The sequence below is a fragment of the Bufo gargarizans genome, chromosome 4, assembly GCF_014858855.1.
Source record: "Bufo gargarizans isolate SCDJY-AF-19 chromosome 4, ASM1485885v1, whole genome shotgun sequence".
Classification (NCBI taxonomy): domain Eukaryota; kingdom Metazoa; phylum Chordata; class Amphibia; order Anura; family Bufonidae; genus Bufo; species Bufo gargarizans.
In genome coordinates, this window is record NC_058083.1 from 1,605,394 (window position 1) to 1,629,424 (window position 24,031).

The window sequence follows — 24,031 nt, forward strand, 5'->3', positions numbered from 1 at the left end:
AGACTATTGCTGGTTAAATGCACTTGGTGTGACAGCTTCACCCTGATGTAGGCTTTAGCCAAAAAACAACCACACCATTGAGGGTTAAATGCACTTGGTGACAGGCGCAGCTTGCCCCTGATTTTGTATATGGCCAAAAAATGAACAGACTATTGCTGGTTAAATGCACTTGGTGTGACAGCTTCACCCTGATGTAGGCTTTAGCCAAAAAACAACCACACCATTGAGGGTTAAATGCACTTGGTCGCAGCTTGTGCTGGCGCACCACAAGACACAAAATGGCCGCCGATCACCCCAGAAAAATGAGACTGACAAACGGTCTGTGCAGCCTAAAAACAGTGAGCAATTGAGGATCAGCAGCTCAATGATCCACAGCTGCAGATCGATCAGTTAATCAAGTCCTTTGGAGGAGTTAATCTGCCTAATCTCGCCCTACTGTCGCAGCCGCAACCTCTCCCTACGCTAATCAGAGCAGAGTGACGGGCGGCGCTATGTGACTCCAGCTTAAATAGAGGCTGGGTCACATGGTGCTCTGGCCAATCACAGCCATGCCAATAGTAGGCATGGCTGTGATGGCCTCTTGGGGCAAGTAGTATGACGCTTGTTGATTGGCTGCTTTGCAGCCTTTCAAAAAGCGCCAAGAAAGCGTCACAAAAGCGCGAAGAAAGCGACGAACACCGAACCCGAACCCGGACTTTTACGAAAATGTCCGGGTTCGGGTCCGTGTCACGGACACCCCAAAATTCGGTACGAACCCGAACTATACAGTTCGAGTTCGCTCATCCCTAGCTCTAACGCCATCGCTAGAGAGGCGGTCAGAGTGTCTCTGAGGTAAGAGCGGGATATCGGGAGGGAGTCAGATTCATCCTCACCTCCCTGAGCTCCAAGAGAAGGTTCTCCCTGTTTTCGGCTGGCAGCATGTGGAGACGCCGGCGCCATCTTGGCCTCCCTGCTAGCGTAGGTGGCAGCAGCCTTTTTTATAAATTTATCCATAGCGCCGCTTGAAGTGGATGTTTTCGGATGAGCGGCAGGTTCCCCCGCTTTAGAGCCTCCGATTTTCACCATTCCGGACCTGTTCAGGCAGAAATCCAAGCTGTAAGGGCACTTTTCAAACGGAGCTCCTGCTTCACACAGCCATTCAGCTCGTCCGCAGGCTCCGCCCCCCATGTTTCAGTTTCTTTTGACAGTGAAGTTATACAATAGATCTGCACACTTGCGGTGAGGTTCTCTTGTAGATGACAGCGGATCACTGAGGGTCCAAACAGGTTATTTGAGATTCTTCTAACATGAAAGTATTGTTGAATAGTGATATCCCGAACTATTCGCCGGCGAATAGTTCCTGGCGAACATAGCTTGTTCGCGTTCGTCGATGTGATGTTCGGTCCGCCCCCTATACATCATCATTGAGTAAACTGTGACCCTGTACCTCACAGTCAGCAGACACATTCCAGCCAATCAGCAGCAGACCCTCTCTCCCAGACCCTCCCACCTCCTGGACAGCATCTATTTTAGATTAATTCGGAAGCTGCATTCTTAGTGAGAGGAGGGACAGTGCTGCTGCTGCTGCTGCTGATTCAATAGGGAAAGCGTTAGCTAGGGCAGTGTTCTGTGTCCACAGACTCATCTGCTGTAAGGACAGCGTCCTGACAGCACCTCAAATATCCCTTTTCAGGGCTGGTACATCAGTCTGCTTTTTTTATTTGTATATATATATATACTATATATATACAGGGAGTGCAGAATTATTAGGCAAGTTGTATTTTTGAGGATTAATTTTATTATTGAACAACAACCATGTTCTCAATGAACCCAAAAAACTCATTAATATCAAAGCTGAATATTTTTGGAAGTAGTTTTTAGTTTGTTTTTAGTTTTAGCTATTTTAGGGGGATATCTGTGTGTGCAGGTGACTATTACTGTGCATAATTATTAGGCAACTTAACAAAAAAACTAATATATACCCATTTCAATTATTTATTTTTACCAGTGAAACCAATATAACATCTCAACATTCACAAATATACATTTCTGACATTCAAAAACAAAACAAAAACAAATCAGTGACCAATATAGCCACCTTTCTTTGCAAGGACACTCAAAAGCCTGCCATCCATGGATTCTGTCAGTGTTTTGATCTGTTCACCATCAACATTGCGTGCAGCAGCAACCACAGCCTCCCAGACACTGTTCAGAGAGGTGTACTGTTTTCCCTCCTTGTAAATCTCACATTTGATGATGGACCACAGGTTCTCAATGGGGTTCAGATCAGGTGAACAAGGAGGCCATGTCATTAGATTTTCTTCTTTTATACCCTTTCTTGCCAGCCACGCTGTGGAGTACTTGGACGCGTGTGATGGAGCATTGTTCTGCATGAAAATCATGTTTTTCTTGAAGGATGCAGACTTCTTCCTGTACCACTGCTTGAAGAAGGTGTCTTCCAGAAACTGGCAGTAGTACTGGGAGTTGAGCGTGACTCCATCCTCAACCCGAAAAGGCCCCACAAGCTCATCTTTGATGATACCAGCCCAAACCAGTACTCCACTTCCACCTTGCTGGCGTCTGAGTCGGACTGGAGCTCTCTGCCCTTTACCAATCCAGCCACGGGCCCATCCATCTGGCCCATCAAGACTCACTCTCATTTCATCAGTCCATAAAACCTTAGCAACTTGAGATATTTCTTGGCCCAGTCTTGACGTTTCAGCTTGTGTGTCTTGTTCAGTGGTGGTCGTCTTTCAGCCTTTCTTACCTTGGCCATGTCTCTGAGTATTGCACACCTTGTGCTTTTGGGCACTCCAGTGATGTTGCAGCTCTGAAATATGGCCAAACTGGTGGCAAGTGGCATCTTGGCAGCTGCACGCTTGACTTTTCTCAGTTCATGGGCAGTTATTTTGCGCCTTGGTTTTTCCACACGCTTCTTGCGACCCTGTTGACTATTTTGAATGAAACGCTTGATTGTTCGATGATCACGCTTCAGAAGCTTTGCAATTTTAAGAGTGCTGCATCCCTCTGCAAGATATCTCACTATTTTTGACTTTTCTGAGCCTGTCAAGTCCTTCTTTTGACCCATTTTGCCAAAGGAAAGGAAGTTGCCTAATAATTATGCACACCTGATATAGGGTGTTGATGTCATTAGACCACACCCCTTCTCATTACAGAGATGCACATCACCTAATATGCTTAATTGGTAGTAGGCTTTCGAGCCTATACAGCTTGGAGTAAGACAACATGCATAAAGAGGATGATGTGGTCAAAATACTCATTTGCCTAATAATTCTGCACTCCCTGTATATTGCAGTTGCCTGGCTGCCCGTGTGTGAGAGGCTGCGGGCTCAGTCACAGACAGCATTCATACAGGGTGAGACAGAAAATCCATTGCAGATAAAAACAAAATTATATTTAATATTTTTCTGTGATCTAATCACATCAGCAAGTCCGTGTGTGTCAGGCCCACACATACTGTATACTGCTAGAGGCTAGGCCTGCACTCATACCGTTACAGGGTGTCTGTCACGGCTGAGGATGGGGGAAACCCTCAGCCGTGCGATGCCCAAATGATGCTAGGCTGCTAGGCCAGGAGAACAGGATTAGGGAGCAGGTCATCTCCTACAGCGTCCCTAACCTGACCCTAACTCCTACCTGCATGGGCCGACCTTGATGGTAGGAGGACCCATGCTCAGGAACCTCGGAGCCCTGACTTACCCTCCGCAGATCCCTGAGCTAGGAGCTGAGTAGACACCCTGTTCCTCCTGGATACGGACGGACAGGGGTCTCAATGGCCAAGCTGCTGGGAAATTAACATGAACCGCCTATGGATATGGCAGGAGGCTGAAGAAAACTTCCACACCTACCTGCCACAGACACACAGACTGATCCCGTGCAATACAGCAAGTGTCCACACCCAAACACCAGTGGACACAGCACACACACAAACACACAGGAACCCAGATCCATAGGTGCAAAACATAACAGGGAAAAGATCAAGTGGACATAACATAAACTAGAGAATCACAGATTGTTTATGACCACAGGGGTGGCTCTCACTGGCAGGTAGCATGCACAGGAGGCTGCTCCAGCAAAGCATGACTGAAGCAACCTCCTGAGCCATGCCAAACACCAAGGCTATATAGGCCTAAGTGGCCACACCCACAAAGACACACCCAGTGTCTCACACACACACTGGGAAGGGAGTTAACCCTTCCAGCACCAAAGAAGGGAAAAACACCACTAAAAGGGAAGTGCACACAATAAATAAAACACAGTTTACACCATACACACACACCGAACATAAAGGAAGTCAGGTGAGACCGCACGCCAAAGCAGCAAGCTGCCTAGCACCGCTCAGACTGCTCTGCTGACAATTAAGAACACAACTAGTTGCCCGCGGCAACCACAAGTGAGGCCCCAAACAGCGACCCTCACCTATGGTTGAACACACAAACTAAACCGCAGGCAACCGCATGCAGTAAGGAGTCACGGACATAGCCATGGCCGTGACAGTTTCATTCACCCAAATACCTTTCAGAAAAAAATATTCTATTTAAAATTTAACTGTGATCTAATCACATTTGCAAGCCCGTGTGTGTCAGCCAGGCCCACACAGACTGTACTGTGCCCACTGCCCACCACTTATATAGAGTGGCACAGTACCTTGCACGCATAGTAACACTTATCTAATAAAAAATGACAGGCAGAGGCAGGCCACACCGCAGGGGCCGTCGTGTTTGTGGTGCTGAGATTTCCACTGGCCCTGGACTAATGCCCAGTGTTCAGAGGCCACGTACCCTGAACCCAAAAAATTCTGAGAAAATAGTTGACTGGCTTACACAGGACACCCAATCTTCAACAGCTTCAGCTAAGAACCTTGACGTACCATCCTCCTCCAGCTCAGCTTTGGTCACCTGCTCTCAAGTTATTACTCTCCCGCCGCCACCACCACCACTACAACCACAGCCACCACAGCCGCTTCACTTGATCCCTCAGAGGAGTTATTTACACATCAGCTGGATGAAATTAGTGATGCACAACCATTATTGCCAGGGGATGTAGATAACAGGGATATGCCTCAGTCAGGCAGCATTACACACATGGACGTACAGTGTGATGATGATGATGATGATGTTGTACCCGCTGCTGCTTCCTTTGCTGAAGTGTCAGATACAAGTGAAGCCGTTGATGATGATGATGTCTCCGTAAATGCCACGTGGGTGCCTGCTCGAAGAGAAGAAGACGAGGGGGAAAGTTCAGAAGGGGAGACAGAGAGAAGGAGGAGACGATTTGGAAGCAGGGGAGGTCGTCGCAAGGAGCTAGTGGCACAGTCAGACAGCATGTATCGGCACCCGGGGTCAGCCAGACATCACGACAATCAACGCATGCTGTTGCCACCACCAGAATGCCGTCATTGCAAAGCTCAGCAGTGTGGCATTTCTTTTATGTGTCTGCCTCTGACAACAGCGATGCCATTTGCAACCCGTGCCAAAAGAAACTGAGTCGTGGGAAATCCAACACCCACCTAGGTACAACTGCTTTGCGAAGGCACATGATCGCACATCACAAATGCCTATGGGATCAACACATGATGACGAGTAGAAGCAGCACACAAGCTCAAAGCCACCATCCTCCTCTTGGTCCAGCATCTTCAGCCACGTCAACCACTGCTGTCCTCCTTGCCCCCTCTCAACCACCCGCCACTCCGCCTCTCACCTTGAGCAGTTCCATCTCATCTGCCAGGTGTCTGTAAAGGAAATGTTTGAGCGTAAGAAGCCAATGTCACAGAGTCACCCCCTTGCCCGGCGTCTGACAGCTGGCTTGACAGAACTCTTAGCCCACCAGCTTTTACCATACCAGCTGGTGGAGTCTGAGGCCTTCAAAAAATGTGTTGCTATTGGAACACCACAGTGGAAGGTACCCGGACGAATTTTTTTTTCTAATAAGGCAATCCCAAACCTCTACTCGGTGATTGAAAAGGAAGTCATGGCATCTCTGGCATACAGTGTTGGGGCAAGAGTCCATCTGACCACTGATACCTGGTCTGCAAAGCACGGTCAGGGCAGGTATATCACCTACACTGCGCATTGGGTCAACCAGCTGACGGCTGCCAAGCATGAAATGCGTGGCTCTGCAGCGGAGTTGGTGACACCGCCACGACTTGCAGGCAGGTCTACTGCCACCTCCTCTACTCCTCCTACTCCATCCTCTTCCATAACCTCCTCGGCTGAGTCCTCTTCTGCTGCGGCGTCTGGCTGCACATCAACTGAACCCCCCCAGCTCCCCAGGGGCTATTTTACATCCCGGATACGACAGTGTCACGCTGTCTTGGAGTTGACTTGCCTTAAAGCAGAGAGCCACACCGGACCAGCACTACTGTCCGCCCTGAACACACAGGTGGATCAGTGGCTGACCCCGCACCAACTGGAGATCGGCAAAGTGGTGTGTGACAATGGAAGCAATTTGTTGGCGGCATTGAATTTGGGCAAGTTGTCACATGTGCTATGCATGGCACATGTGTTGAATCTCATCGTACAATGCTTTGTGTCTAAGTACCCAGGCTTACAGGACGTCCTCAAGCAGGCCAGGAGGGTGTGTGGCCATTTCAGGCGTTCCTACGCGGCCATGACGCACACATTCAGCGCTGAAACAACATGGCAGTGAGGCGCTTGATTTGCGACAGCCCGACATGTTGGAATTCAACACTCCTAATGTTCGACCGCCTGCTCCAACAAGAAAAAGCCATCAACGAGTATTTGTATGATCGGGGTGCAAGGACAGCCTCTGCGGAGCTGGAATTTTTTTTGCCACGTTACTGGACGCTCATGCGCAATGCCTGTAGGCTCATGCGTCCTTTTGAGGAGGTGAAAAACCTAGTCAGTCGCACCGAAGGCACCATCAGCGACCTCATCCTATTTGTTTTCTTCCTGGAGCGTGCCCTGCGAAGAGTACTGGATCAGGCCGTAGATGAGCGTGAAGAGGAAGAGTTGTGGTCACCATCACCACCAGAAACAGCCTTGTCATCATCGCTTGCTGGACCTGCGGCAACGCTGGAAGAGGAGTGTGAGGAAGAGGAGTCAGAGGAGGAATGTGGCTTTGAGGAGGAGGAAGACCAACCACTGCAGGCATCCCAGGGTGCTCGTTGTTGTCTCCTATCTGGGACCTGTGGTCTTGTACGTGGCTGGGGGGAAGAACAGACCGTCAATGACATCAGTGAGGAGGAGGAATGGGAAATGAGTAGCTCGGTATCCAACCTTGTGCAAATGGGGTCTTTCATGCTGTCATGTCTGTTGAGGGACCCTCGTATAAAAAGGATGAAGGAGAACGACCTGTACTGGGTGGCCACGCTACTAGACCCCCGGTATAAGCAGAAAGTGGCGGAAATGTTACCAAATTACCGGAAGTCAGAAAGGATGCAGCAGTTCAAAACCAAACTACCTGATCAATACAACATCATACCTGATCGAATACACACACTGGATGTTTTAAACCACGTTGTTCAAAAAAAACATTGGATTGTTAGGTGATTTATGCCCTTTATGGATTAAAATCCAACTCTGCGTCAACTATGTAATTTTCCATGGGAGTTTTGCCATGGATCCCCCTCCGGCATGCCACAGTCCAGGTGTTAGTCCCCTTGAAACAACTTTTCCATCACTATTGTGGCCAGAAAGAGTCCCTGTGGGTTTTTAAATTCGCCTGCCTATTGAAGTCTATGGCGATTCGCCCGTTCGCGAACATTTGCGAAAAATCGTGTTCGCTGTTCGCGAACGCAAAATTTTATGTTTGAGACATCTCTATTGTTGAAGGCATACAACTTTTGTGGACAGTAGTCATAAAGAACAAAAGGGGTTGTCCAGGTGGGAAAATTCATTGGAAAGGGCTCAGAGTTGAATTAAAAAGAGGACATACACTCGCACTCTGACACTTCACTAACCTCTAATGGTCTCAGCTTCCTACTAAAGAAATTCCAGGCAAAGCTTGCTTAATGAATGAGGTAGATCATTATTGTTAGAAGTGATTGAAGGAGCAGGCATGTCCAGGCATTTCGCAGCATAGAAACATCAGACTGGGAAGATTGGACCAGTGGGAACTAGTTAAATGTCAGAACAGGAGGGTTGGGAATCAGCAAGAATAAAACCCCTCTCAGGCAACCTCGTGAACCTTTATTTCTAACATCCATTAGGCCCCTTTCACACGGGCGAGTATTCCACGCGGATGCAATGCGTCAATTGAACGCATTGCACCCGCACTGAATCATGACCCATTAATTTCTATGGAGCTGTGCACACGAGCGATGATTTTCACGCATAACTTGAGTGTTGCGTGAAAATCACGTAACGCATTTTCACGTAACGCAGGCCCCATAGAAATGAATGGGGTTGGGTGAAAATCGCAAGCATCCTCAAGCAAGTGCGGATGCGGTACGATTTTCACGCACGGTTGCTAGGAGACGATCGGGATGGAGACCCGATCATTATTATTTTCTCTTATAACATGGTTATAAGGGAAAATAATAGCATTCTGAATACAGAATGCATATTAGCGCTGATTGCAGGAAAAGGACCTGTGGTGACGTCACTCCGGTCATCACATGGTCCGTCACATGATCTTTTACCATGGTGATGGATCATGTGTTGAATCATGTGATGACCAGAGTGACTTCACCGCAGGTCCTTTTCCTGCAATCAGCAAAGAAGGAGACAGAAGTGATGCCGGGCTGCGCGATCAAGTGGATTAAGGTGAGTTTAATTATTTATTTATTTATTTTAACCCCTTTAGCCGTATTTTACTATGCATTCTGTATTCAGAATGCTATATTTTTCCATTATAACCATGTTTTAAGGGAAAATAATACAATCTACAGAACACCAATCCCAAGCCCGAACTTCTGTGAAGAAGCTCAGGTTTGGGTACCAAACATGCACGATTTTTCTCATGCGAGTGCAAAACGCATTACAATGTTTTGCACTTGTGCGGAAAAAACTTGCATGTTCCCGCAACGCACCCGCACCTTTTCCCGCAACGCCCGTGTAAAAGAGGCCTTAGAGAGGTTGCAATGCTTTCAACAATACTTTTTGTTGTTGGAATGGCCACCAAAAAATAACTATTGGTTGGACTCCAGACATATCAAAAATCATCATTTCAATGGCAAAAATATGCGTGAATAGTTAGACTGGTCAGACACATGGTATCATTCCTGATCTAGCTAGAACAGACCCAAATAATGACCTGTTAAAGGTTAAATGGTGGAGTAGACTTGGAGACATAACAGGGTAGGAGTACATGAAAATGTCTAGAGGTCTATGACCCTCATGCCGGGCACCTGCCAATGTGGCCTCAATTAACTTAAAGGCTATTTACACATTCAGAGACAATTTTTGTTTATGATTGTGTTTTACTCATTTTTGGCTAAAATCATATTTTCAAATTTCAAACTGATACTTTCACTTTGTGCCGGCATCTAATAACTAGGGATGAGCGGACCCGTGGATATTCGGGTTCGACAGGTTTGGTAGAACTTTAGAAATTGACCCGTACTCAAACCGAAATCCCATAGTAGTCAATGGGGTCCTGAACTTTAATGCTTTAAAATGGCTAAAAAAAGGGCCTCAGAAAGGGCTAGAGGGCTGCAAAAGGAAGCAAAATGGGGGTAAGAGCAGGACAATTAACCTGCAAACAAATGTGGATAGGGAAATCACAAATAACATAGAAGAGATACAAAATAAATATTGAACCAGAAGCAATATATTGAACTCTGCCAAAGGTACGGACAAGCCCTGTGGGATCCAGGCCTGGTTCATTTTTATGAATGTGAACTTTTCCACGTTGGCTGTATACAGGTAGATGCGCCTGTCCGTTATCACCTCCTTTTCCGTGCAAAACGCACATTCTGACAACACACTTGCCACAGGGCAGGCCAGCACCCCCAAAATGTAAAAGGAAAGCTCAGGCCATGTGCCCAATTTGGAGATCCAGAAATTAAATGGGGCAGACCCAACAGTCAGTATGTGCAGATGTATGGATGCGTACTCTTCCACCATGTCCTGCTAAGTCCGGGGCTATCACAAGCGATCCAAAACGAATCAGTTTGCATTCTAATGCATTCTGAATGGGAAATTATCCACTCAGAATGCATCAGTTTGCCTCCGTTCAGTCAGGCCGGACAGGAGCGCAGCGGTGGGGGAGGACGCGCATGAAGTGGCTTGGCGGCGAGGGACAGGTGAGGAAAGGGTTAAAATTTGTGGGGGGCGGTATCGGGTGGAGGTGCGAGTTGCCGGAGCAGCGGGGGGTGCGGCCGGAGCGGAGAAGGAGGAAGTGGGCGGATCGGAGCGCAGTGTGGCCAGGAGACTGAAACGCCCACCCACCCGTCCCTGTTGGAGGTGGAGGTAGGGGAAGTGTTGGTGTTTTTTGTTTTATGTGGCGCGGCAGTCATGGAGGCGGGGGAGGTCCTTGAAGTGGAGGAATATGGTGGTACCTGAGGATGGGAGGGCCCTGCGGGAGGGGCTGGACTCTCATTGAGGAGCTGGTAGGAACTAATTACGCGTCCATCAGTTGCTGCCTCCGAGCTGGGTTTAAGGGCTGGGGGCAAGATGGTGACGTAGGTGTTCCAGTGTTATTAAGTTATTGGGGCTTCTAGGACCTCCCTCGTCATTAGTTAACTTATGTTATTTATTTTGTATTTATTCAATAAATGGCTGCTGTGGCCGATTAAATCCAAGCAGTGGTGTGGTGTGTTTATTTCTTTGGGTTTGGGGGGAGGGGCTGTGAGTAAGGTGTGGGGTAATTTAGTAGGACTGAGCTATTAGCCAATGCCCTCTTCAAGTCTACATTCTGCTTGCAGCGCTTTGGTGTCTGTCTGAAGACACTGAGCCAAACTGATCCGTCCTGGCACACAATGTTAGTCAATAGGGACGGATCTGTTTTCACTGACACAATCTGGCACAATAGAAAACAGATCCGTCCTCCATTGACTTTCAATGGTGTACAAGATAGATCAGTCTTGGTTATGTTAAAGATAATGCAAACGGATCCGTTCTGAACGGATGCAGAGGTTTGTAATATCTGAACGGATCCGTCCATGACGGATCCGCATACAACGCGAGTGCGAAAGTAGCCTAATATGGTCCGTATCAGACGGTGGTGCTGGATGTTGTGGCCTGCTGACGAAGGTTTTCCATGCTAACCCTCCCTTCTGAGGTAGTTCCGGTTCCCCGGATGTGTTGGTGACTTCCTCCTCCTCCTCAGTGTGCTTCCACTGAGCCCCTACTGTCTAGTAGGAATGTCGTCAGTATCGTGTCTACCAACGTGCACTTATATTCACACATTTTCCAATCATGCTCCAGTGACAGAAGTAAAGATGTCATGTTGTCCTTGTAGTGAAGATCCAGCAGAGTGGCCACTAAGTAATCATCACTGGTAAGAATGAGGGCAACTGAGACACTGCAGCATGTAGTCACTAATGTGTGCCAGGCTGCCCAGAGACAACGACAATCTGTCCTTGGAGGGAGGTGTATTGTCTGTGTCCTCTGTATCCCCCAGTCACGCTCTAGAGATGCCCATGAGCTGCTTTGGGTGCCACCCTGCTGTTCCTCCTCCTCCTGCTTATTATCATCATCCTCCAAAACTGTGCTCTGGCTGGATAGTTGTGTACCTGACCGCTGTTGGTGAAGGAACCCACCCTCCAAGCCACGTGTGGACAATTTGCCTCATAACCATAGGAATGATCCCTGTTCCTCCTTCCTACCACCTCATCCATCATCGCCATAAGCGTTTTTTCAAGGAGACATGGAAGTAGGATAGTAACGCTGATGATGGTGTCATCAGCACTGGCTATGTTGGTGGAGTACTCGATGCAGTGCAACACGGCACAGAAGTCCCACATGGAGGCCCACTCGTTGGTGGTGAAATGTTGCTGTTCCGCAGAGCGAGTCACCCTTGTGTGCTGCAGCTGAAACTCCACTAACACCTAAATATTTCTGCTCGCACAGTCTCCCCAGCATGCGCAAGGAAGATTTCCAACTTGTGGGCACATTGCTTATGAGGCAGAGAGCAGAAAGGCCAAAGTTGCGCTGCAGCAAAGACAGGCAAGCCGCAGTTTGAGAATGTTGAAAATGCACTCAGATAGCCAGCACTTTCTGCTGCTGCTCTGAGATAGCGGGGTAATTCTTCAGTAACCTCTGTAATACCCCAGAGTGGTGTTACCACTTCTGTACCTTATTATTGTCTTTATTGGTCTAACCTCATGTCATCTTATGCATTTATTCTAGGTCCTCCCCACTGTGGATTTCTAATGTTATGAAACTGTTCATGTAATGTGCCTGGTTCACCATCAGGTGGCAGCAAATATGGCAGAGATGTACTTAGATTGAATGGAACTTACCATTCCATTCTAACCCCCCTCTGTAGAGGAGTGGGCCATTCCTACTTCCTGCAGGAAGTGTAGGGACCAGTTAGTTCCAGTCTAGCTTACCCCCAGCTAGGGGAGAAGTCTGCTGGACGTGCCAACGCCAGCCAGAGCACCCTAAGCTCTGCTGGCCATGGAGGCCAAAGCTTAAAGCCTCAGGAGCCAGGAGGAAAGTTCCCTGGCATAACCTAGAGTCAGACTACAAAGTGAAGTGCAGCATACAGAAGAAGCTGAGTTATACAGCCAGGGTGTCAGTACAGCAGAGTCAGAGAGAAACAGATATAGCAGAGTGGAGTTTGCCTGCCAGTTTCAAGCTAAAGCCTGCTGGAACCAAGACAAAGCCTTTAAACCGTTTTTGGAGAAACGTTTATTCAAGTAAAGCTGCAATTGAACTTCATCTCAAGGTCTGAACTCAAATTATTCTTTTATTCCTCAATTATTCCCCCTATTTATTGCTTCGGAACCAAAGCCTGGGGTCCAGCGGTATCCAGGTAGGAGCACCATAACACACATAAAGAGACATTTGGGACACACCATTACACCACTCTGCATTTCCTTCACCTGGGATGCATTTTATAGAGGGCCCCAGGGGGAATCGCCCGTTGCACCTCTACACCACCAAATTCAGCACATGCGCCAGGCAAAGGATGTGCTTCAAACCCGCTAGGTCCAGAGCTGTTATGTGATTATGCCAGTTTTCGCACACCACCAGGTCTGTTGTTCCAAGCACGTCCACAGCTCACGTACGTGGTGTGGTTTTTTCCCCCCAAACAGATGAGTATCAAAACAGCCTGCTGTTGTTTACCCCTGGCTGTGCTCAAGTTGGCGTTGCAGGTGTTAAGCTGACCGTATGAGGAGGCAATAGAGGAGGAAGCAGAGTCAGAGGCAACAAGAATAGTCCAGCACTCCTTGGTGGCAGTAGGACATGTGCCAAAATGCTTTCCGCCTCAGGCCCTGCTGCCACTACTTTTACCCAGTGGGTAGTTAGGGTGATATAACATCCACGTATCAGTGGTTTTGTGTATTTTTCCACTGAATGCATTGTGCAGAGCACACCTGATTTTGTCCGCCACTTTTTCATTCAGGGCAGGGATGGCCCGCATGGAAAAGTAGTGGAGGCTTGGAACCAAGTAATGTGGGACAGCCAGCGCCATAAGGTTTTTAAAAGTGTCTATCTCCACCAATCAGAATGGCAGCATTTCAAATTCTGGCATTCAGGCCCAGAGATCGTGGCTTTGTAGAGGGGTACTTCCTCCTTCTCAGCTGAATGCTTCCATGGGATAGTGTGGAGATGCTCGGTAGCACTGGTGGTGGTGGTGGTGGTGGTGCTGTCACATCCTCTCTTTGCGGGGAGCCAGGTGGCCCTGTTGCTCGAGAGGGGAAGTAAGAGGCCAAGACCACAGCAGAAGAGGGAGCAAGAGGAACTTCAGATCTTTAATGTTTTTTTAGGTGTCTACTCCACTGCAGCTTGTGCTCTGCATTTAGTAGCCTGGCCATGTAGGTGGTGCTTAGGTTTAGAAAATGTATGCCTCGCTTCAGGCTCTGTCTGCACAGCATGCAAACCACCTGTGTCGTCAGCACATTGCCTGAACTGCCACATCAGGGAACTCCTTTGAGCTGGCTTTGGTGTGCTCAGTTCCTCGGCGTAGTGGGCAGTAGAAAGTGTACTGTCTAGTGGCTCAGGTTTAGAACATTTATGCCTCGTATTGTGACCATCACCTCTTCCTCTGAACTGCACACATCACTCGGATAACTGTGATTCCATGTGGAGTCGAGAACCTCATCATCCTCCACATCATCCTCCACCTACTCCTTACGTCTGCCTTTCTTGCCGGTCAGCACACTGCAGAAATCCTCCCACATCCTCTTCCTCAAATGAAAGTGGTTGGGCATCATTGAACTCAATCTCTTCCACTTCTGGGGCAGGGCTAGGTGAATGGCCCACCGAACCCCCGCCAGAAAAGTCAACAAAAAGTGACTACTGCATAACTTGGGGTTCAGAAAGATGTCCATTGGCCATTGGTGCCAACTTTGCGCTTTCAGCAGGGGACCGGGTGGAAGACGCTGTAAAGGAACTGGAGGCACTCTCAGCCATCCAATCTGCTACTCACCATTTGTACAGCAGTTCTAGGGCCTACAAAATGATGCAGAATATCCTGTCACCTGCACCAGAGGAAGGTATATCATTTGGGCACATAGCTGGCACAGATAGTGTATTTCTGTGTCATGGGTGCAAATGAGGTGTATCTCACCCAAAAATAGCTATACAGTAGGTCAGACACAGAATTAACATCTAGATGAGCAATATTATTTCTGTGTCATGGATGCAGAGCTTTACAGTATTTTAGACTGCACCCAGAGCCTCATTGCCAATTACACCACAGCCTTATTGCCTAACTGATCCTCACTCTGGCTGCATCCTGTCTCTATACTAGTTAGAGCAGAATGGCAGCGCCACGCGTGATCCGTCATTTATACAGGCTATGTCACGTGCTGCGTCGGCCAATCACAGCCATGTCAATACTAGGCATGACTGTGATGGTTTTGGAGTGCCCACAGCTAAAAAGCTTGTTGATTTCAACATCCTTTAGGCTATTTTCGCACTGGCGTTTTGGTGTCCGTTTGTGAGAGCCGTTTCAGGGCTCTCACAATTGGCCCAAAATGAATCAGTTTTGCCCTAATGCATTCTGAAAGGATCCGTTCAGAATGCATCAGTTTGCCTCTGTTCCGCATCCATTCCGCTCTGGAGGCGGACACCAAAACGTCCGCCTAACGATGCGGAGGAAAACAGATCCAGACACACAATATAAGTCAATGGGGACGGATCCGTTTTCATTGACACAATATGGCACAATAGAAAACTGAATCCGTCCCCTATTGACTTTCAATGATGTTCAAGATGGATCAGTTTTGGCTATGTTACAGATAATACAAATGGATTTGTTCTGAACGGATGCATGCGTTGTATTATCTGAATGGAAGCATTTGTGCAAATCCATGACGGATCCGCACCAAACGCGAGTGTGAAAGTAGCCTTATTCAGCATCCGAACATGGACTTTAGTGACAAAGTCCGTGTTCTGGTGTCTGAACCCTAAATGTTCAATATGAACCTGAATTTTACAGTTCAGGTTTGCTCATCCCTACTAACAACCCTTATCTCTGAACTTCTAAGAATTAATAAACACTTATTTAAGTCGCATTCTTTTCAGTAAGATAAGGATTGAGCTATAAAGAGTGTTTTTAAGGTCAGAGATCAGAGATAAGGAGCCTGCCAGCTCCCCAACGGAAAAAAAGAGAAAATCCAGAAGCTGCCACTAGAGCATCTCAGCTCTGTACAGAAAAAAGGCTCCATATTTCTAATAAAGACCAATTGAAATGACCAAGTGATTTTTAGCTCAACATAAGTTCAATACAAAAATTTTAAAAAAATACCTCCAAAGGTGTACAACCAGTGGAGTCTTGATCATGCCAAGAAAAAAATTGTTCATGTTAGGGTTAGGGTTAGGGTTATGTCCTCCATCTTCAGAGCCACATTCTGATCCCAGTCACATGAGTGATGCATGAACACTAAGACAATTGATTGGCAGCAGTGGTCATGTGTATTGTGAATATGATAATATTGTGAAATTATTTCCTGTAATTTATACAACCCCCTGCTCTGAGCCAAGTTTATAAAAATCCTTGAAACTCTCCTTTACACATTTTCACATATATTCACCCCCCATCCCCAACTCCATTTTCCCAGAGTACACAAGCCCTCAATGGGAAAGTGATGGCACAACTGACCCTTTAGCTTCCTTTGGGGGGGGGGGTTATTTTGCGTCTAGAAGCATCAGTTTCACCACTGGACATCTTCCTATGCAGTCTACATTTCTCAGTGCAGCTATGGACATCAGACAGGACCTCAGCCTGGTCATCAGTTATATCCAGCACAAGAAAGTAGCCAGACACAACTGAAATATGTGAAACAGCCATTAGATGTCACTTAGAAGGTTCTCCATTCATCCCTATGACTTGTCAGCATGCTTAGTAGGATTACCTGATGGTTGTGGTGGTTTGTCATGGTTGTCTGCTAATGCTCCTGCACAGCACAGAATGAGAAGAATGAGAGAGCCGGTCACCGGTGCCATATCTGCTTAGCAATGGAGATATGAACAATCTAGGTGACGGACTCACCATTTATAGAGATGTAGAAGGAAGGGAGGAGAAGATACAGGGTGAGACATACTTTTCCGCAATCTTGGGTTTCCAAATCTTTAGTATCATATGAACATATTACTGTAATTATGACTGGCTGATAATTATTGCCAGGAACATCTTGCATCTTTGGTGGCGGAAGAACATTTTTAATTTACACTTACAAGACAATATATTGTGACAGTGGAGCTGCCAGAGGGCCATATGAGGACCATTAAAATAGTGTATCTCACACAGAGGAAGCTGGGTGAGAACAAGAAAGGCAGGACAAATCGGTTTTTCACACTGTCTGCAGCATCTAGGCTGGTAATTAAGATAATTAGCAGCCGGCTGAGTAGCTCAGGTAAAGGTGGGCTGAGCTCCTCAATCAGGGCTCCCAGTCCGAGGAAGGAGCAGGCTGTGCAAGGCCTGTGGGAGCCTGGACCCTCTGTGTGGGGTAAGCACTGAGTTGTGCTTTGGGGAGCTGGGTGGTAGACCCAGATCCCGATAGAGAGAGAGAAAACTACTGTGTAGTCAGTGGCCAGACGGCCGAGGATTTATGTTTATGATTTGTTTGGACTGCTGTAAAAGTGACAATAAAGCTTGTTGTAGACAGTTTGCACCCAAATCTGCAGTGTTGGAGTGGCTTCTTGATGTGTGCCAACCGTCTATGCGGAGAAGACGGCTATCCGGGAGAGCTAATTGACCCTTAGTTGTCACACTATATATGAGATAAGAAGGAATAAGAATATTTGAATCAGCTCACCTCCACAGGTAGCACGGTGCATGAACACAGGGCTGGGTCCCAGGAAACACTATAGGTAAAGCGAGGTCTGATCAGCACTCGTTATAAAATACATAAAATGTCTCTCAGGAAATAGGAAGATTAAAATCATCAAGCCGATGCATTGCTGGAAAATATAAAAGAAACAGTAGGTTTAAGTACAAAAAGAAGCAAGAGATGAAGGAAAACAGCAAGGTAGAAAACCCGACCTAGAAACGTGGATTGTGCATATATGAGCCATACAGCATACAAGGGATTGTAAGAATTCCAATACAGGACCGCGCTGCTCTCAATTTTGCAGAAGATATCCTTCACTAGGTTATGTCAGCAACCAGATTTGGATATAGGCAAACATCGGTGGTCCACAGCAAGCTCCCAAAGCTCGGGTCAATTTTTCTGTGGATACCAAAAAGGTGCTCAAAGATAGTGAAGAACCACCAACAGCAGAATAAAAGGCATATCATATAGGTGATCACCCTCGTGGTGTAGCCCGACCTAGGTTTCACTTTCGCTTCGTCGGGGACGTATATTCCACCCCAATTAGGGTGTTCTATTTATATGTTCACATACTCAAAGGGCAACCCCCTTAAGGGATAACTGCCCTTTATCCATTATTGCACATATATATTAAACAAATACAAGCATTTAAACTACCCCATTATAAAAACATTAACCTCAAATTTTATCTTTTTAGTCAAAACCTCCTCCTCACAATATTACTAAATCCTGTTAATAACATAAAATGAAATATAAAATAAAAAATAAAGTTAATAAAAAATGGTGAGGCGGTGACTCATTGGCAAAAAATATTTAAGTGTATTTACAAATTAAAAACACAGAACCACACAGACTTAAAGGGAAACTGTCCCCTGTATTTTGTGTATAGAGCTGAGGACACGGGTTGCTAGCAGATCCGCAATACCCAGTCCCCATAGCTCTCTGTGCTTTTATTGTGTCAAAAAAGCCCAAGTTCATACCGAACTTTAGTATTTTTCGGGTTCGGGTTCAGTATTCAGCGATTTAATGGCGCTTTTTGAGAGGTTGAAGAGCAGCCAATAAACAAGTGTTTAACTCGTGTGCCCTTAGAAGCCATCACAGCCATGCCTACTAATGGCATGGCTGTGATTGGCCAGTGCAGCATGTGACCCAGCCTCTATATAAGCTGGAGTCATGTAGCGCTGGCGTCACTCTGCTGTTACTAGTGTAGGGAGAGGATGCTGCTGCTGTGAGGGACAGAATAGGAAAGAATCTTTAATCAGAAGTGCTTGTTAACTCAGCGATCTACGTAGATTTTGATTTGTTGGTGCAGTGCACAATATTTTTACTCTGCCCTAAGCCCAGTGACACAGAAAAATAACTTTTTTTCGTCTGTTAGGTAGGTGGGCGGCGGCAGCCATTTTATGCAAGTTCAGTGCACCAGCACCGCATACGTGCATTTGTGACAGTCAAATAGTAAACTTGAAATTCTGCAATAATAATCTGGGTTTAAAAAAATCAAGATTTTTGGCAATACCCTACATCTGGGGCACAGCAGATAAGGGAGCAGGGTGCAAAAGCGGAGCGGCCGTCCCCTAGACAGTACGCCTGCTACTGCCCACCGCAGAAAGGGACCGAGCACACCAAAGCCAGCTCCAAGGAGTTCCCTGGCGTGGAAGTTCTTCAGACAATGTGCTGACGACAAGACACGAGTGGTTTGCACGCTGTGCAATCAGAGCCTGAAGCGAGGCATAAACGTTTTCAACCTGAGCAGAACCTGCATGACCAGCCATCTAAGTGCAAAGCATGAGCTGCAGTGGAGTAGACACCTCAAAAACCAAGAGAGGTCTCTGGCTCCTCCTGCTTCCTCTTCTGCTGCAGCCTCTGCCTCTTCATCCACCTCTGGAGTGACAGTGCCACCTGCCACCCGCAAACAGAGGATCTGCCAGCAACACCACCACTAGTGTTGATCACGAATATTCAAATTGCGATTTTTTATTGCAAATATCGGCACTTCGAGAATTCGCGAACATTTAGAATATTCGATTTTTTTTTTATCAGTACACATGATTTTCGTAATGCAAATTTTCGTAATGAGAATCAAAGAGATCGTGAAAACTCAGATCCGATGGTATATTCTAACCTCCAGGTGTTCCCATGGTGACGGGGACGCTTGTCGGGGAGAAGTATGCCAAAGTGGAACAACTGTACAGCTAAAAAAACTAAAACATATTAGTTTTTTTTTTTCATAAAATTCTAAAACAAGAATATATAGCAATATAGCGAATATTTTTAAAAAAATTAATGTAGAACAATTTAGCTGAGAAAAAAATTTGAACTATTAGACAAAGATTATAGCACTATATTAGCTAAATTGCTCTATATTCATTTTTTTTATATTCGCTATATTGCTATATATTTGTTTTTTTAGAATATTCATAATATTCTAAAGCAACAATATATAGCAATATGGCAAGTTATAATATTACAAAAATTTGCATTATGAAAATTTGCAATCAACACTACTCCTAAAATCAAAGATATTGCAGCCTGCTGTGACTTCTCCTGCTGTAAGATTGCTGTGACGCCTCCCGCTCTCCCTCCCTCCCCTCTCCTCCTGCTGTGACGTCTCCTGCTGTAAGATTGCTGTGACGTCTCCTGCTCTCCCTCCCTCCCCCCTCCTCCTGCTGTAACATTGCGATATTACAGCAGGAGGAGGGGGGAGGGAGGGAGAGCAGGAGACGTCACAGCAGGAGGTGGGGGGAGGGAGGGAGGGAGAGCAGGAGACGTCACAGCAGGAGGAGGGGGGAGGGAGGGAGAGCAGGAGACGTCACAGCAGGAGGAGGGGGGAGGGAGGGATAGCAGGAGACGTCACAGCAGGAGGAGGGGGGAGGGAGGGATAGCAGGAGACGTCACAGCAATCTTACAGCATGAGGAGGGGGAGGGAGGGAGAGCAGGAGGAGGGGGGAGGGAGGGAGAGCAGGAGGCATCACAGAAGATTATGAGGCGGCGCTGGGCACGAACGGCAGCAGGTGCGGGCGGCAGCTTGGAGCCATTTACATCCCCTTGGGCACCTTATTTTTATGAATGAAAGGTTAGTAATAGCGTATTTTTAGCAAAATTAGTTTACAGATTACATTTATAAGACCACATTAGGAATGGTTAAAGCTCCCTGAACATAACCATATTTTTATCTGGAGGGGGTAAACCTGGTGACAGAATCCCTTTAAGAAACTACACCCCTCAAGATATTAAAAACTGATTTTACAAATGTTATTAACCCTTTAGGTGTTTCATAAGAGTTATTGGCAAATGGAGCTGGAATTTCAGAATTAACATTTTTGGGCAAATTTTCCATTTTTATCAATTTTTTCCAGTAACAAAGCAAGGATTAACAGCCAATCAAAACTCTATATTTATGGCCCTGATTCTGTAGTATACAGAAACACCCCATATGTGGTCGTAAATTGCTGTATGGGCACACGGCAGGGCGCAGAAGGAAAGGAATGCCATACGGTTTTTGGAAGGCAGAGTTTTCTGGACAGTTTTTTTTTTACACCATGTCCCATTTGAAAATCCCCTGATGCACCCCTAGAGTAGAAACCACCAAAAAGTGACCCCATTTTAGAAACTACGGGATAGGGTGGCAGTATTGTTGGTACTAGTTTAGGGTACATATGATTTTTGGTTGCTCTGTATTACACTTTTTGTGAGGCAAGATAACAAGAAATAGCTGTTTTGGCACCGTTTTTATTTTTTGTTATTTACAACATTCATCTGACAGATTAGATCATGTGGTATTTTTATAGACCAGGTTGACACGGACGCGGTGATACCTAATATGTATACTTTTTTTTATTTATGTAAGTTTTACACAATGATTTTATTTTTGAAGCAAAAAAAAATCATGTTTTAGTGTTTCCATAGTCGAAGAGCCATCATTTTTTAAGTTTTTGGGCGATTACCTTGGGTAGGGTATGATTTTTGGTTGATGAGATGACGGTTTTATTGGCACTATTTTGGGGTGCGTATGACTTTTTGATCGCTTGCTATTACACTTTTTGTAATGTAAGGTGACAAAAAATTGTTTATTTAGCGCCAGTTTTTATTTTAATTTTTTTACGGTGTTCATCTGAGGGGTTATGTCATGTGATATATTTATAGAGCCGGTCAATATGGACACGGCAATACCTAATATGTATACTTTTTTTTAATTTATGTAAGTTTTACACAATGATTTCTTTTTTTTTAAGCAAAAGAAAATCATGTTTTAGTGTCTCCATAGTCTGAGAGCCATAGTTTTTTAAGTTTTTGGGCGATTATCTTATGTAGGGTCTAATTTTTTGCGGGATGAGATGACGGTTTGATTGGCACCATTTTGGGGTGCATATGACATTTTTATCTCTTGCTACTACACTTTTTGTGATGTAAAGTGACAAAAAATGGTTTATTTAGCACAGTTTTTGTTTTTTATTTTTTACGGTGTTCATCTGAGGGGTTAGGTCATGTGATATTTTTATAGAGCCGGTCGATACTTAGAGTACATTGTTTATCGGCAGCACAACATTCACTGGGCATCTTTGCACAAGGTGAGCTGACGTTCCACCGATCGTCCGCCTGTGAAAAATGGCCTTAAGTGTGAATGATTATCTCAACACTCACCTGCTCAGGATAACGCATATTGTTTGAGTAGGTAGGTACAGAAAAATGGTCCAAGATATCTGCTGCAGCTTGGAACTGCATGGATATGAAAATTAACCCTCCAAGTACCAGCCTGACTGCAGATAACTAAAACCCAACCGCTTAACATGTCTTCCCCGCCTAAACCAAATAACGACAGAGGCACATGTTTTGTGGAGTGAGGATCGGTCACAGCTTTATTTATCTTTTTTAACCATTTTCTTCACCAAAAACACCAAACTCTTATCACCAGAAATCACTTCCAGGAGTATGAGAAGCGATATGCCCCACGAAAACCACAATGGGCAAGTCCGCCTACTCCTCCGGTCTTAGTAATTTATTTCCACCGACCTCCAGCTGTGACTTAAACCATGACAACTGTAACAGAAAGAAATGTAAGAAAAACCATCATAGAGAAAACAATAAAAGGGGCGGGAAAATTCCTGTTGAAGGTGTCGGTGAAAAGAGACAGAGATGTGATAAGCCCTCCTATTTATTAACTCTAGGGGGAGGAAAAGGAGAGACCATCTGATCTGAACCTGAGAAAAAGCAGGGGGGAATAAGGGAGTGAACCAAATACTCAAACAGGCAGGCACAGTGCTAAAGGAAACACCCCCTCTCTTCAGGAGAAACCACAATGCCGGCAGAAGACATGAGAGATTTAACCCATGAGCTGCCAACAGTATCTGCAGTCAAAAATGCCCTCGCTATATGCTGTGGCGTTAACTAGATCTGTAGGAGAAAGTGATAATTTGTTAATCAATAACCTTCCTTGTTGTCCTATCATTAAAAAACAAACCAGCATAAATAATATTAAAAATAACAACTCATTGTTTCACTCCCCCACCGGTTCTTCTTTACAGGCTGCCAGTGATCACTGCTGCCTGAGCTCCAATAGTAGAGTCAAAATAAGGCTGAGGCCACTGATTGGCTGCAGCAGTCACATGCCAGATTGCTGGCAGCTGGAAACTACAGTGGTGACTAGTGTTGCTTTATCTTCTTTTATAACATTTGCACCTTTTAAGTCCACCACCCTGTGCGCCATCACAACTTCTACGTCTGTCACTTGTTGGAGTTGAATATAGTGCTGGAGAGATGATTTCACCTTTAGGCCTCATGCGCACAGCCATTGTGTGGCCATTCCGTGCATTGGGGACAGCAATTTAAAGGGATCCTCTAGCTTTTTAGCAAATATTGTGTCTTCCTGCCAGACCTTTGAAGAGAAGCATGTTTACTTGCTGCACGGTTATGGTTTGTTCAGGCCCCAACTGAGTATGCCGAGCTCTGGTCCTCACTTGTAAACTTCCAGAATGGACAGTGGTCACCTCTGCCTCAGTGACAATGATTGACCAGAGAGGTGACGTGTCCCACAAGTGGCACGTCACTGGATCACGTGCAGCTTGAGGAACATTCCATTGTTGCGGTCAGTGATAGCTACAGAGACAGACATGATCCTAGCCTGTCCTGGAAGTTTAGCAGAGACCGCAGGACAGGAAATGTAGCTATGGAGCGAAGGAGCTGAAACTGAGGTGAGTAGGCTCCAGGTCCAGTGGAGAGAACCAAAATTTGTTAAGCTGAAGTACCCCTTTAAGGAGTGGTACATGTCTAAGAAGATTATTTGTCAATGCCTCAGGCAAGTGGCACATTTAGATAAATAAGACAGATGGGTTCACCACTTGTAGATATCCTGTGATCTGACACCTTCTAATTAATAGGTGTGCTCCACTATAAATATTACAGAGGAATAGGAAGAGGAACAGCCCAGAGGGTAGGGAAGGATCTGTGTCATCCCTAATTACTCAGCAGTCATCGAGATAGCTTGCTCAGTTCCACTTCACTGCTCTGTTTTTACCTTGTCGTCTTAAGTTTGCACCCATAAAGCCAATTGTTACTAAGGACTATCTGTGGATAGCTGGGTGTCCAGAATCATCACAGTGGGGTTCAAAGTAAAGTCTTCTTTATATCCCTATGCAGTGAGCTACTGGGGAGTGTGTAGAGGATGGGAATGGTAGTTGTGACTTT

General features: G+C 46.0%; 1 protein-coding gene across 1 annotated transcript in view; it reads right to left on the bottom strand.

Annotated features, from left to right (window-relative positions):
* LOC122935583 (antileukoproteinase-like) overlaps positions 1-16,582 on the bottom strand; it is a 36,195-nt gene extending 19,613 nt beyond the window's left edge. Inside the window, exon 1 of the mRNA XM_044291346.1 lies at positions 16,433-16,582. Coding sequence (XP_044147281.1) covers positions 16,433-16,523 — 91 coding nt within the window. The 5' untranslated portion in view covers positions 16,524-16,582. The remainder of the gene's footprint in view (positions 1-16,432) is intronic.
* Between the last annotated feature and the right edge of the window lie 7,449 nt (positions 16,583-24,031).